General features: G+C 47.3%; 1 protein-coding gene across 3 annotated transcripts in view; it reads left to right on the top strand.

The window, feature by feature from the left end:
- Window positions 1-405: 405 nt before the first annotated feature.
- Nde1 (nudE neurodevelopment protein 1) overlaps window positions 406-15,100 on the top strand; it is a 47,424-nt gene continuing 32,729 nt past the window's right edge. Inside the window, exons 1-4 of one of the 3 annotated variants that reach the window (XM_004855777.4) lie at window positions 406-498; window positions 7,626-7,750; window positions 9,449-9,602; window positions 14,920-15,068. In XM_004855777.4, coding sequence (XP_004855834.1) covers window positions 7,668-7,750; window positions 9,449-9,602; window positions 14,920-15,068 — 386 coding nt within the window. In that variant the 5' untranslated portion in view covers window positions 406-498; window positions 7,626-7,667. Of the gene's footprint in view, window positions 499-7,625; window positions 7,751-9,448; window positions 9,603-14,919; window positions 15,069-15,100 lie in introns of those variants that run through there. The other 2 variants (XM_021237213.2, XM_021237212.2) reach the window with 2 other exon arrangements.

The following is a 15,100-nucleotide window of genomic DNA, read 5'->3' as shown; positions in this document are numbered from 1 at the left end:
CTCAGTTCTGCGGCCTGTGAAGAAGATAAGGGTGTCATGATTCTCTTTAGGGTGTGAAGGTACGGGAAGAACCAGGGGGACTGTCACCCTCAGTGGACCTGGATCTTGGCCCTGTCTTCTTCTTTGGGGAAAACTCAAGGAAGGAAACAGCGATCAGTGTGAAAGAGAAGCCAGCACATTTTCCTTAAGTGGTGGCTCGCAAACCCAAGCCCAGTCTCCGCGTCAGAGAGGGAACAGCCTGCCGCCACCCCAGGGCCAGTCAGCGCCACTCCGGTTTCCTCCCGCCCAAGGCCGCCGCCGCAGCGTGGCTAAGCCGCGCCCGGGTCTGGGAGAAAAAGTTTCCAAACGGAGCTGCTCGGCGCTGATTGGCCGATCCGGACGCAGACCCGTGGCGCGGCAGCCAATGGGCGACGCCGGCCGGAGTGCGGGGCGGGGTCGGAGTGCCTGGTCCGGCTGCCCTGGGCCCCGCGGTCGCCGAGTCTTCTCCGCCGGAGCCTGGTAAGTGGGAGCCGTCGCCGCCCGGGGCGGTGGCCTCGGGTCTCCGTCGCGAACTCTTCCGCCCCGCCTGGCCCCAGCCACTGCCTTGCAGGGACCCCGTGCCCCCTTTGCCGCGCGTCGCTGCCCGGACCTCGCCGGTCCCCGAAAGCCCCGCTTCCCTGGAGCCTCCCTGCTAACTTTCTGCCTTACCGCCCTGGCCTGTGTCCTTCGCGCCCAGCTCTCGCCTTTGCCAACTTTGTTTCTCTTTATGCGCGAGTTTCTCCAACCCCGCTGCCCTCCCGTTTGGACTTGGTCGTCTCGCTTTCTGGTCCCAAAGCGGCTGCTGGACTCCGGACCTCTACCCTCCCTCCCGGAGTTGCCCTGCTACACGCCCCTCTCCTTTTCTGCCTTTCATCCCACCACCCCGGGCCCTCTCTCTCCGGCACCCCCCACCTCCACCCCCTGCCCCCTCATTCTTTTGTTTCCAGCCCTGCCCCCGCCCTCCCACCCCGGTGCAGGCCTCGTTGCGTCCTCTCCCCCTTTTTGCCCCTCCCTCCGGGAGCACGTTTGGAGCGGTCTCCTTGCCTCGGCTTTTCTCAGCTCTGCTGCCGGGCGGTTCGGATTTCCCCGGACAGCGCTTTGAGGACGGGATTGGATGAAGGGGAAAGCGCTTCCTGCGCAGCGAGTGCTGGCTGTGTGCGGGGAACCCCGCCGTCACCTGGACGCCGCCTCTGAAGAAGCTCTGTCACGTTCTCTAAGTCATCTCGGGTTCTCAGCCCGAGACCTAGAGCTTCCCCGGGTTGCTTTGTCCAGGGTTGGTACCAGGTTGTGCCTCGGTCTTTCTATTTTTACCCCCAGGGCCCCTTAAACTTCCTCTCTAAAGGAAGGGCCTCTGCAACGCGTGCTGGGCCGAGGTTTATCATTTTCCGTGAGAGTTTTGTTTCAGCGAATTCCGGGGTAGGATAGCATTTTAGGACACGGGTAGGGTGCTCAGAAGAGTCATTGGACACCGGCTACTTCAGAGCCTCTTGTTATCTGACGCTCTGCCCCCTGTCCCCACCACACTGGTATTGAACCGGTTTGGAAATTTAATTCTTTTCCTCTTCGTGTGCCTTTTGTGTAGGGTTAAATGCCGATGATCTGTGCCCTTGAAGTCTCTCGGCCTCAGATTTGTACATCTTATCCCATTTTGGATAATAGTTTCCTAACTTGGCCGACACTGTGAGATTGTTATTTTTGTTTCCAAAGTGTGTTCTGTTGCCTGAGAACTTGTGAGCTCAGAGATTACACTGTCTTTCCTTGCAAGGTGATTTCCTAACCCAGCCTGCCTGGGCACAGAGTTGGCATCTGCAGCTGGCGCTGTGTGCATCTGGCTCTTCCAGCAATGCCTGTCCCTTAGTAGGTGTCCAGGAAATGGTTGAAAAGGAATAGGGTGGGGACCACAGCAGGAGGATGTCCCTCGAATCTTGGTTCAATAGAATAAAATTGTCTTGGAACTGTAGCAATTCTGTTTTTTCCAGGTGTAAGTTGTTTTTTTTTAATTTTCGAAAGAAAAAATGCATACTATAAAAAAGAGTATTATAAAAAATACACATCTCAGCTCCTGCTCTTCTCGCATTGTGGCACCTCCTTCCGGGCCCTTTTTTAAAAAATCAGTATTGCACAGAGAAGGAGAGAAACAAAAATGGCACTTGCCATACATGACTTCCATCTTACTACATATAATTTTGGTTAAATACTGGGTGCTTTTCCCATCAGTTCTCTGCTGACACTTCAGTTTCTCCCGTTTCCTAGCCCATCCTTGAGCACAGGTCCTTGCCTGCCTCCCTGCTCCTGTAGGTGTAGTATATCCTTGTTGATTTTGAAAGCACAAAGACAAGCCAGGCTTGCAAACTCTTGACTCATTTTGTCCCCGTGGTGATGTCATTTCTGCAAAATGCAAAGCCTGTGTCATAACACAGAAGCTATTGAAATATGTGTGGACATTGGGAGCCTCTTTTTCTGCCCTCCCTTTCCCTGTGGCGTTTCCATTTGTTTTGGTTGTGATAAAGAAGGGTGTTGAGTCCTGGCAGGGTGTGTGTGTGTGTGTGTTACTCCTGACCAGGCTGCTGGCTTTCTTCACTCAGGGAAAAGCCCAAATATCACTTTGTTTTTTCTAGAGTATTGAAATCAGAAATGTATGTCTCAAGTATGTGTTTAGACTTTCCTGTTAGACTTAATCATTCAAAATGTGGGGAGAGAAGCTTCAAGGAATTTTTAGGGAAAGTATATAACCAAGTTATGTGAAACAGTTACTTTTTGTACCACAGAAAGTATATAACCAAGTTAGATGAAACAGATACTTTTTGTACCACTAGATCAGAGTTCATTTTTCTTCTTTGAATGTAGTAGCATATATTTCAGGCTCCCACCAGATTTGCCCACAGCTGCTGGGTTGTGATGGCATGGTGATGAATTGACAGTCCAAGTTAGCTAGCTGCATACAGATGAAATACACGAACGTAACAGCAGGTGCAAAGCTATGTACCAGGCATTAACACATACCTATCTGTTTCAGTGCCTTTTGAAAAGACTGCAGGGCAGACAACACAAGGGAATCTGCCCTCTGGTCAGTCTGTCTGCAGCTCCTGGGAGGGCTTGAACTTGAATTCAGAGACACCTTGCACCTGGGGCTGGGTGCTTCTGCCCCTCCCCTGCGCCTTTGGAGAAGACCTAGGCATCCAGAGTTCCTGCTCCGGTGTCTGCTTCTAAGAAACAGTTACTGCTTTGTTTATCTCTCAGAGAAGAACAGCTTAAAGTGGCTAATGTTGTTCAAAAAGAATTTATTAAATGCCCAGCCCACAGCAAATACTGTAGGAGGGGTTGATTAAATTCAGTAAATACCCTCAAAGAGGGAAACCTTTGGAAGTCATCTTGTCTGGGTTCTGTGAGGTAGTAGTGCATTTTCTGAGACATTTCCAAATGGCGAAGGAAAAAACCTTATATTTTTTAAGACTGCTGTTTCATAACCAAGTAAGGTGGTGCTGTTCCTTCTTCCCTCTCTGTCTCTAGCATGTTTTTTGCTCTTCCCTTAGTTTTGTTTTTAAATGATAGGTTTTTGGTTGAAATGGCATTTCTGTGTACTTCTTGTCCGTTAGTTGGTATAAAAGACTGCGGGCTGTGACGTAAGTCCAGGTGTCTGCAGTTTCTTCTCCTCGGTCCCTGAAGTTCAAAACCAGGCTCTTCCATTAACATCACTCAGGTGTGTAGGGGGGACAGGTAGATTCCCCTCAGCTCTCTGAGGAGCTGCTTAGGGCTTTGCAGATGTAAACAAGCCTTCAGGGGCCTCGCCTCTTCATCCTGCCCGTGCTTCCCGCCTTTCATTAGTGGTCAGGTGCCATCTTTCCCTCCTTTCACTTATTGGATGCCTTTTATTTCCGAAGCACTGTCCTAGCTAGGCTTTGGGGATAAAAAAGGAAGAAGGAGATAGTCTTTCTACTCAAAACTTGACCTAGGGAAGATAAACAAATACCAAACTCAGAAAGTGATGAAATAAGATAAAGCAGGGTTAGTACCATAGTAAGAGCCCGAGGGGTTCTTCGGTGGGATATTTAAATATGGCCCTGGGGGAGTATGCGAGATCCAGATGACAGGAGGGAAACCTGCTGGACCGAGATCTGAGGCGAAAACAGTGCAGGCTGAGAGAACAGCAAGTGCCAAGGCCCTGAGGTGAAAGCGACCTCAGTATGTTCAAGCCAGAGAAGACACACAGTGTGACTGGACATAAACAAGTAGGAGATATTTGGAGAAGTGGGTGTGAGACTGATTACACTGGACCTTGTACATAATCTTTCTCTAAACTTCGAGAAAGTCCGTTTACATTTGTTTCTAATTCCTCACTATATTACCCTGTTTGTTTGTTTTTTCTGGTACTGGGGATCAAACTCAGGACCTTGAGCTGGTAAGGCAGGTGGTGGAACCACTGAGCTAAATCCCCAGCCCTCCTATGTTTATTCGATCTCACTTGTAGCAGAAAGCCGACTCAGTGGCTTGACCAAGACTGGAAACTGATTCTCTTTCATAACCTCAAGTCTGGTATGACTGGGTCCAGGTATGGAAACGATATTGTCAGGACCGTCTTCCCCTTCCTTGGCAGTGCTGCACTCTCTTGGCTTCATTCCGCGGGCACTGCCCCTGTGCTCGGAAGATGACCACTGAGAGTTGCAGGCTTGCCTCCTACCACCTTTCACCCCGGCAGAGTCTGTGCCTGGACTGCTTTGCAGGAGGCCTGGGTCTCCACACTAACAGGCTGGGCTTGGGTCAGGCCCAGCCCTTCGCCGGTGCCCGATGCTGGACGCGCGCACGAGTGGCCCTGTACTTTCTCCCAGATGTAGCAGGTGATGTTGTGTCCATCTGAGTCCTGTGCAGGGAGAGTGAGGTCCGGTCCCCCAAGAAGATATTGGGGTGGTGTCCTAGAAAGATGGAACAGTGAGCAACTAAAACCACAGATCAGCCACCCTCTACTCCATCTAGCTTTTCTGCCTTGATCAAGCTTTCAGACAAAATGTTCCCCGAGGTAGAGAAGTAGAGATGAGGAAACGTGTTTCCTCCTTACTAGAGAAAGAAGAAAATTAGGAGGGAGAGAAGAGCCTAATGATTGTATTTTTAACCAAAAATGCAGCATCTTGTGTCTTGATAAGCATTGGGTTTGCTTTATTCGTCTGTCCCAAGGAAACAGAAGAGTCCGTGAACTTCCTCAAAGGAAGCCAGGGACCTTGGTGACACTGTATTTGGATTCCTGGTGACCTATCTTTTTGACATGGTACTGGAGGTTGAGCCATCCAGACCCTTGGCACTGAGCTATATCTATAGCTCTTTTCTTATTTTCTTATTCTTTATTTTTCTTATTTTTATTTTTTCTTTTTGAGGCAAGGTCTCAGTAAGTTGTGAAGTCGTCCAGGCTGGACTCAAACTTGTGACCCTCCTGCCTCAGCCTTCCAGAGTGCTGGGATTATAGGCACATGGCACTATGCCTGGCTGCTAGTGACTTTTGGCAAGGGTGAGAGGTGCGGGAGATGAACTCAGGTCCTTCATACTGAGCTAAATCCCTGGCCTTTTTTTTTTTTTTTTTCTTAATGTTTTGAGACAAGGTCTCAATAAATTGTCCAGGCTGGGTTTGAATTTGTGATCCTCCTGCCTCAGCCTCCCAGACTGCTGGGATTGCAGGGCTGGGGGACCAAACCTGACCTCCAGTGAGTTTTGAACAAGCGGAAGGCCTCCAAGTCAGCTGGCAAGCTATGATGTCTGAGGCTATCTTAGATAGCAGGCAATATATAACTGTTGGCCCAACTATTCCTAGAAATTCACTTCCCTGACTTCTGCTCCCGACAATCCAGAGTCCTAGCCAAGATCCCAACACACGCTCCTGCTCCTCTTGAGTCTGTCTCCCTCTCTTCTTAGCTCAGTTCTCCAAAATTCCATCTCCTTCCTCCTCCTCACCCCCCAGCCCCCCTCTGCCCAGCGTCACTCTCCACCCTCCTCCACGGGTGGAAACCGCTTGCTCACGCTAACCCCTGGCGACTCTCCGTGCACACCAGCTTCTCCGCGGCCTCGCTGTGGGATGTTCCCTTTGCCCTTGAAGCAGATCCCTCTTTCTGGGTCTCACCTCTCTCACTGTTTCGTCTGCCACTGTATTTTCTTCTGCCGTCTGCTTTTCTGATACCTGCGGTCCCTGGAGGTCCGTCTGCAGTCTCGGTGAGATTCCCTGATGGTTCTGCAGAACCAACCACAGACGTGTGACTCAGTCGGTTGGCTCAGATTCCAGCCCTGAGTTTCAGATCCACTATTGCATCTAAATGTGTCATGGGCTTGTCAAACCAAAATCATCCCAAACTAGGCTTGGTATCTCCCCCAGCCCACCCACCCAAGAGTTTTCCTTCTGGTATTTTTCATCTCTGGTGATAGGGATGGTAGAGGTACCTAGTTACTTAAGCTCAAGTCTTAGGAGACGTTGCCACCTTCTTTTTTTTTTTTTACTAAATCTCCCCACCCTCAATAAATTGCCAAATGGCTAGTAATTTTAATTTTTTGGAGTGTTACCGAAGCTGGTCTCAGACATCTGGGCTGAAGTGATCTTCCTGCTTCAGCCTCCTAAGTACCTGGTTGGGACGGCAGGTTGCTCTGTATGCTTGGCTGATTTTGCATTTTAAATATTTTTGGAATCCATTCCTCCTGCCTCTGTCTTCACTGCCACATGTCATTCAGGCCACCTTCCTTCCTTTGCTGCAGAAGCTGCACAGTTGAGGTCTTGGCCCTGCCCAGCCCTTCCGTGGCTACCGGGATGAGTTGTTCAGATCCCACTGTGTCACTCTCTCCCTCAGAATCCCGAAGTGGCTCCCACTGCCACTGAGTTGTCTTTTTTTTAAACATGTCAGAAAAGCCCCCAGTGATACAGTTTCTCTATTTTAATCTGCCCAGCCTCCTCAGTCTTCATCCTCCCAGCACTCTCAGCTCCTCCTATAAGCCTGGCTGTTCTTCCCTTTCCCAAGTGTTTAGTGTGCTTTTTCTTCCCCTTCCGTCTGGCTTCCTCTTTGTTCTTTCATTGCTGCTCATGCATCACGCCTCCCTGGAATCCCTCTGTGACTCAGGCTGAGTTTGGGACTTCCTCAGTACCCTGGGCCCTGCAGGAATGCTTATTGCCTTGACTGTGGTGGTGGTTTCTTGGGTGCATGCATAAGTCTGAACAGACCAAATGTACACTCTAAATACAGGCAATTCAAATACACACTCTAAATACAGGTAATTTACTATGTGTTGCTATCCTGTTCCTATTTCTATCACTGCACTCACCATACGGTTTATACATATAGTTGATGTCTCTGTCCCCCACAAGGCCCCTGGAGGGAAAGCAGTGATGTTGGAGACATCTTGTTTGACCCTTGGGTCTTACTGTGGGTGCACAATAAATATTTGTGGAGGGATATACATAAGCCTTGATAGTAAGCCATCGAGTGTAGCAGCTGGTGGTGTACTGCCTTTGGTTTGGGTTTAGTTTCAGTTTGGGGCAGTATTTTGTCGTTTAATTCAGCGTGAAGTAGAGGGATTTTTTTCCATTAAAGATTAGCTGTTTACCCAGATATGAGAAGTAATTTTAAAACCTTCTGTCCTAGACACCATGCCACAAGAAGAGTGAGCTCTTCCCCGTTTTCACAATGGAGGACTCGGGAAAGACTTTCAGCTCCGAGGAAGAAGAAGCAAACTATTGGAAAGATCTAGCGATGACCTACAAGCAGAGGTGAGTCCTGCAGAAGAACCTGATTGTCGGTGACGGGAAACAACTCGCCCAGGGCCATAGACAGTGAGGGCAGAGCAGGAATCCTAACCATCCTGTGCTACTGCTCTAGCTCACATTCTGGAAGGCTTTTTATCATCTCTGAGTTACCCCAGCTGGTTGGTTCCTTTGAATAGGGAAAAGAACTTTTCTCTGTGTCTAGAAAAATAGGTTGTTGCAGATTTTAAAATTTGGAACCAATGTTTCAGTGCTCATCTCTGGCAATAGTGGGTTCTGTGTGTGTGTGTGAGTGTGTGGGTAGAGGGATGTTGGAGGTCAGTTTTTGGGCTTTCTTCCCCCTCCTGGACTCTTACAGTCTTCACATGGAGGTCTTATCCAGTCCCTTTACTTTCTTTACTCTTAGTTTGGCTTAAACACTTAACAGTTTACCCGGAGCATCACTCAGGCAGTGCATTTGTTTACTTATCCTGAGGGTTGCTGGGGGTGGCATCGTTTCAACCCGTTGTTTCTTGTATTGCATAAATTTGATAAAGTTGCTATTTTTTTTTTTTTTTGGTACCGGGGATCAAATTCAGGTCCTTGGCTTGCGCAGCAGGCAGCGGAACCACTGAGCTAAATCCCCGGCCCTAAAGTTGTTATTTTTTAAAATTAATGAAAAAATATGTAATTTTTGGTCATCCTGTATTTAAATAATTGGACTGGTAAGTGGTTAAAGATAATCCAGGGGGTTGGGATAGGTGTGCAGGGTCCTGGATATGATTTCCACCACCACCACCACCACAGAAAGAAAGAAAGAAAAAAAAAAAAAAAAAAAAATATATATATATATATATATATATATATATATATGTATGTATGTATCTGCATCTCAACAACAATAGTATTCATTTAGGCTGAATTTAGAAAGAAAAAAAGATTCTTTGATTTTGAGGCTTGTGGAGCTGGGTGTGGTGGTGCACATCTATAACCCCAGCACTTGAGAGGCTGAGGTAGGAGCATAGCTGTGAGTTCAAGGCCAGCCTCGGCTACATAGTGAGACCCTGTATCAAAAACAAAAAACTTCTTTTGAGGATTGTGAAGCCAGACATAGATATTTGGCATGGACTAGGGACAGATTAGTGATGTGATAAATCAACATTTATTGTGTGTGCAGTGTAGTCGGGCACACCCAAGTCAGATCCAAGTTCTGCCTATGGCTCCCGTCTGTGACTATTAAAACAAGTTTCCTCGGGCCGGGGATTTAGCTCAGTGGTTTCGCCGCCTGCCGCGCAAGCACAAGGACCCAAGTTCGGTCCCCGGTACCAAAAAATAAAGTAAAACAAGTTTACTCACCTTTTTTTTCCCGCCTGCTCCTGGGGCTTGGACCAGGGCCTCACACATGCTAGACAAATGCTCCAGAGATGATCTGTATCCCTCAGCCCTTTTAAAATTTTTGGAATTTAAAATTCCCTGAGTTTCCTAGGCTGACCTCCAATTTATGATCCTCCTCCCTCAGCCTCCTGAGTAGCTGGGGTTATAGGCATGTACCACCACTCCCAATTTGGCCAGTCATTCATCTAGTCTAAATTTCATCTTCACTAAAATAGGAATGATGAGAGTTGAATAAAGAGATGATCCACATATCACACTAAATGGCTCAGTGCCCCGCACACATTAAGTGCTTGATAAATTATTACTTGACCTTTTGAAATTCTGGTGCAGGGCAGAGAATACACAGGAGGAACTCCGAGAATTCCAGGAGGGAAGCCGAGAATACGAAGCTGAATTAGAGACACAGCTGCAACAAATTGAAACCAGGAATCGAGATCTCTTATCAGAGAATAACCGCCTTCGGATGGAGCTGGAAACTGTCAAGGTGAGGGGGTGAGAGGGATGGATGGGCTTGCAGCAAGGAGGAGCTCTGTGGGGTGAGGGGCTGAGGATTGGGCCCCTCCTACCTGCAGGCCTTATAGGTGGGCATGGTTATTGCACTGTATGCCCCCGATGTGTGAAGCTCTGAGACAAGCAAGTCACACATGTGTCTCTGTGGCTTTTCTTTGTGATCTATACTTATTTCATAGGGCACAGGACAGGGAGACCTTTTTAGAGGTTGGAATATCACCCTAGAATTGCTAATCATTATATTGTGAGGTCCAGAGCTGTGCTGTCCTGTGTGGCCTCTAGCTGCGTGTGGGATTGAACTGTAAGTCAATGAAAAAACTCAGTCCACGATGGCCATGTTTCTAGGCCTGATAGCCAGCCACATGTGGGTCACGTGTATTGTTAATAGACAGAAGGGCTATAGAGCAGTTCTGTCATGACAAAATGCTATGTGGGCAGCACCAGTCTAGAGCAGGTTTCTCATCTTATGCCTACAGCAGTCTGCTAGTATTTGTGCTTTCACTTTGCATGATTTTAGTTACCTGTGATCAACTGAGATCTGAAAATATTTAATAGAAAATTCTAGGCATAAATAATTGGTAAGCTTTTAAATGACTTATATAATTTGTTTTAATCTATTTTATTCTCATTAAAGTTTACAAATTAAACTTTATCAGAGGTATGTCACATAGGAAAAACCAATAGTATGTGTAGGGTTAGGTACTATCTCAAGTTTTGGGCATAACAAAATGTCTTGAAATGTGTCCATGAATAAGGGGTAATGCTTCCTTGACATTGAGGCTATGTAGTTCTCTGGTGTGAGGGGTGAGTTTTGCATTGTAGCATGTTCAGTAGCCTCCCTGGACTCCATCTACTGGATTCCAGTAGCACTCCCCCACCCCTGAGGTTGTGACAGCCAGAAATATCTCTAGATGTGTCCAAGCTCAAGCAGTATCTGGTCCCCCTTGGATCATGGCTGCAGAGGTCTCCAAGTGCCTGGATGGCTGAGCACTGTGAACCTAATCCCCACGAACCAATTCCCTAGTTGGGCAGGATGGCCTCAGGCTTTCTTCTCAAAGGAAAGTTTTTCACTTTTACATTTTTGAGCCTTTGAAGGATAGGTTCTTGCCTGTTCCTGAGATGCACTCAAGCCATGTTTCCTGTTGTTCCAGTGCAAAGTACTTGGCTTCTTTTTAATAATCTTTTCAGCATCCATGTTCTTTATTCCAACTTTGTAGGCACTTCCTTTCCGGCAAAACTGAAAACTTTGAATGGGCTTTTTGTTCCTATTTCTTGAGATAAATCTGGCTGAAAGCCACCAGCAGTTACCATGTAGAAGAGTGAACATCGGACTGCCTTGAAATTTCCTGTCAGATTCTGAATTTGCAATCCTTAATCTCAGGCTCCCAAAAAGTCTCAGGACATGAACAAAATGAAGACACATTTTCTGCCAGAGGATAACACACACGGTCTTGAGTCTGTCAGTGGAGTACTTGTTCCCAACTGCAACATTCTGAGCCTGGTCTTTTACTGTCTGTATTTTTCTTAGCATTCTGGTCTTCTGAGGCCCAACTAGAATTGGCTTAGGCCATTCTGTGGTTTCTCTAGCCAGCATCTCTAAATCTTTCCAAACCCCTCCTGTAAACCAGTTCCAGAGCTTCTAAGTCACATGGCCAGGTATAATCCTGGGCAGAATCCCATTCCTGATACCAAATTTTATCTTAGTCACTTTATGGTCACTGGGACAGAATGCCCAACACTCACAACTTAAAGGAGAAGAGGTTTGTTTTGGCTCACAGTTTCAGAAATTTCATTCCATGCCTGGCTGGCTCTAACACAGAAACAGCATATTGGAAGGGCCTAGGCCAAGGATATCTGTTCATCCCATGGCGCAGGAAGCGGAGTGCAAAGGGAGAAATCAGGGAGGGAAACACATTTCCAGGTCGTGTCCCGCAGTGACGCACCTCTTCTGACCAGGGCCCTCCTCCTAACGGCACATTGCTCCGTTGATGAGTGTGGCCCCCCACAATCCAGGCACCTGCCAAAAGCCCCACTTCCACTTTTGGAGGACAGTCGAGATCCAAACCACAGAGTGTCCAGTGGGAAGCCTGGCCTTACTCTCATGTGGGGAGATATGAGATGACCAAGTGCGCTGGTGATTCCAACAGAAGGAGAAGAAAGGTCTTAAAGACCTTGGAACCTGATCAGTGAAGTTCACGTTTTATATTGTAGACCAGAGAGCCCAAGCTGACCATCCACAGATCAGTCTGGCCTATAGATGTTGGCTTATCTTTTAGTGATTTTTACTCCAAGCAAACCAAGAAAGTTTCTAAGCACACAGCGTGTTTGAAAGAATTTTCCAGTGAATACCTGTATACCCACCCGCTAGGTTCTACCATGACATTGAGCATATTCGCCTTTGATTTATAATGTTCCTGTCCATCCCTCCTGCTTTTTCTGATGCATTTCAAAGTAAATTGCAAGAATTTATACACTTCCCCCACGTACTTCAACCTGCTTATCATTAGTACTCAGCATTTATTTATAGTTTGTTTCAGTAGTAAAATTTGTATTTTTAGGCTTTTTTACATATTTAATAAAAGCATCTAAGATTTATAAAACTTCCCAGAAAAATCCAGATTTCTGACTTTCCTTGAGAATTGGACCTGGGATTCCGACAGAAAGCTGAGTCTAGTCTGTCTCAGCCCCTGTAGCCCTGATGCTGAAGGCCAAGAGCTGGTTGCTGCTTGTCCTGCAAGTGGCCCACTTGTCTCATTGTTAGCAGCCTGACCCCTGCAAGAATGCATACTTGATCCCTGCCATAGGCAATAAAGAATTGCCCTTGATCTTAAATTGAACGGAACTCAGGGATGAGTAGAGAGGATTTATGGTATAAACTATGGCTTGGAGAGGATAAGAGATACCCATAGATGCTGAATAAATATCCCTCACTTACTGAGTAATTAACTGCTTCAAGACTGAGCCTTATTGGTTGAGATGGTGTACACATGTAATCCCAGCTACTTGGGAGACTGAGGCAGGAGGACCACAAGTTCAAGGCCATCTTGTGCAACTGAGTAAGACTCTGTCTCAGAATATAATAAAAAAGGACTGGAAATGGAGCTTTGCACTGATGTGCTTGTATAGCATGTGTAAGACCATAGGTTCAGTTCCTAGTACTGCAAAAAGCAAAAGACCTCAAACCTGCAGAAGGCATCTTCAATACGGCCTCATGACAGACTTGGAGCTCAGAGCAGGGAAGAAATACGAGTGCCTGGGAGAAAGACTGCACTGCCACTGGTAAATATTTGTCAGTCACCTAAGAGAGATGTGTTGATCTGAGACGACTTCTTGACAATTGGTGCATTCATCACAAGTTGAATACAAAAGCCTGTCAGGGATCAAACAGAGCATCCATTGAGGCTTCATCAGCTGACAGCTTTTTATAATCAGCCCCAGCTTTCCAGCAACAGCTTTTCATGTCATGAGTTCAAAGGGGAGACTCTGTCTGAGTGTATATGTGGGTGGAGGAGTCTGTTGCCCACATCCTCTTGGAACCCACCTTGGAGTTGAGGTTAATGACCTGGGATTGTGTTTAATTTGGAGATGCCACCAAATAAAGGGTGCAAGGTGGTCCGACTCATGCCTGAGTATTGACTCATGCGTAGGGAGGGCTAGGCTGCCTCTTCCTGAATTCAGACACCCGCTCTCTGCTCACAGCCAGGAAATGGGAACATCAAAGGGGCCCCAGTAGCTGGAGGATGTGGAATGCGCTCCCTGTCATCACCCTGTGTGAATAATTGCTGTTCTTTGGCCTTTCTTCTTTCCCAGGGCCTCTCGCCACACCCCTGTGGCTCAGCACCATTACATCACCTTCCGGTGCATGGGGACTGTTTGTAGCAACAGCTTTGTTGACTGGTTCTAGTCAAGAAGAAGAACTTGCCTTTGTTTTTAACTTTCAGAGTAGACCTTGAGCCTTTCTTGTGGGATACATTTTGTGTTGTGTTTGTGGAAGGGTGTTTGATAAAGGAAAGGAATCTGAAAGCTGGATATGGAGACATGTGCTTGTAATCCCAACACTACGAGGCTGAGGCAGGTGACTGCAAGTTCAAACCCAGCCTGGGCAACTAAGTGAGACCTTGTCATAAAAAGTGATAAGGGGCTGGGGATATAACTCAGAAGGCCCTGGGTTCAATCCCAAGTGATACACACACACACACAGAATCTGAAAGAGGAAGGTCTATACCTTGGTGATCTGGATTGAAGCAGTTTAGGGCCATTTAGCATCCATCACTGTAAAGAGCACCAGCTCATGTGGCTTGGGCTTGAACTTCTCCAGTCATTTGATACCAGTCAGCTTTGGGCTAGCTAAGTAACAGCCTCAGTTCCCACACCTCTGAAGTGGGATAAATGAGAAAATGTACATACGTAGTGTACTAGGCTGAAGGCCCCCACAGAACAACTGTGTAATATGTTATCTGCTTCAAATGAACAAAAGCTCCTTGATGAGTGATCTTTGGACACTTCTCTGCTTTTGGGCAGCCCTAACCAATCACAGTAAGCTTCCTCCCATAATTAATAACAATTTCTTTTCTCTTCCTTTTCCTTCCCTTCCCTCCCTCCCTTGTCCAGAAGTTTCTTGTGACTTTTCCCATGCTACAGGAAAGTGTCCTGATCAAAAAGTTAGGACAGTTGTCATAGGCAGTGCCTGATGCCCTCCTCCTATTGGGAGGCACAAATAACCAAAGTCATCCCTAATAATCTCTGTAATATAGTGTGTGAAGCAGATCCACTTTGCCCTGGTGAGTGAGGCTTTCTTTGGCTGTGGCCACCTTAGGTGATTTATTTGAAAGTTGTTGGTTTTGGAGCGCTGGCTGTAGGAACCAGGTGTGAGAGTGGGCAGGGTACCAGGTGCTCAGGGGACCAGGAGGCAGGAAGCCCTCAGAATGTTGTTGGAATACAGTAGTTGCTTAGGATGTGCCTGCTTTGAATGACTGCCACCTGTTCCCACTGGCTTCGGTCACTCGCTCAACATTGCAGGCCTCTAGAAAGAAGGTCTGGTGATTGAGCTTAGCAGGAGCTTGCGAAAGGATGGCTGGAGCTGCGTCCACAGGGGTGATGGGAAGAGGTGTCCCAGAAAGACCCTAAAATCTGGGGAAGAGAAACCCTGGAGAGGAGTCAGTGCTGGTAGGACCTAGGGAAGGGGAGGAATGGATGAATGGCTGCATTTGTAAGGAGCTGACAGGGAAGAGACATACACATAGCTTATCAAAGTCTTAAATCATTCACTCACTGTTGATTTTGTCCCTCAGGAGAAATTTGAAATGCAGCATTCTGAAGGCTACCGGCAGATCTCAGCTTTGGAGGATGACCTGGCACAGACTAAAGCAATCAAGGATCAACTGCAGAAGTACATCAGGGAACTGGAGCAAGCAAATGATGACTTGGAAAGAGCCAAACGGTATGCTGGGAAGGAGGAAGCAGGCTGGGAGC

The sequence above is a fragment of the Heterocephalus glaber genome, unplaced genomic scaffold, assembly GCF_053883595.1.
Source record: "Heterocephalus glaber isolate CG9 unplaced genomic scaffold, H.glaber_assembly_v1.0 deba00000943, whole genome shotgun sequence".
NCBI lineage: Eukaryota > Metazoa > Chordata > Mammalia > Rodentia > Bathyergidae > Heterocephalus > Heterocephalus glaber.
Note: the sequence above shows the minus strand (reverse complement) of the source record. Positions and strands in the feature narration are given on the sequence as shown.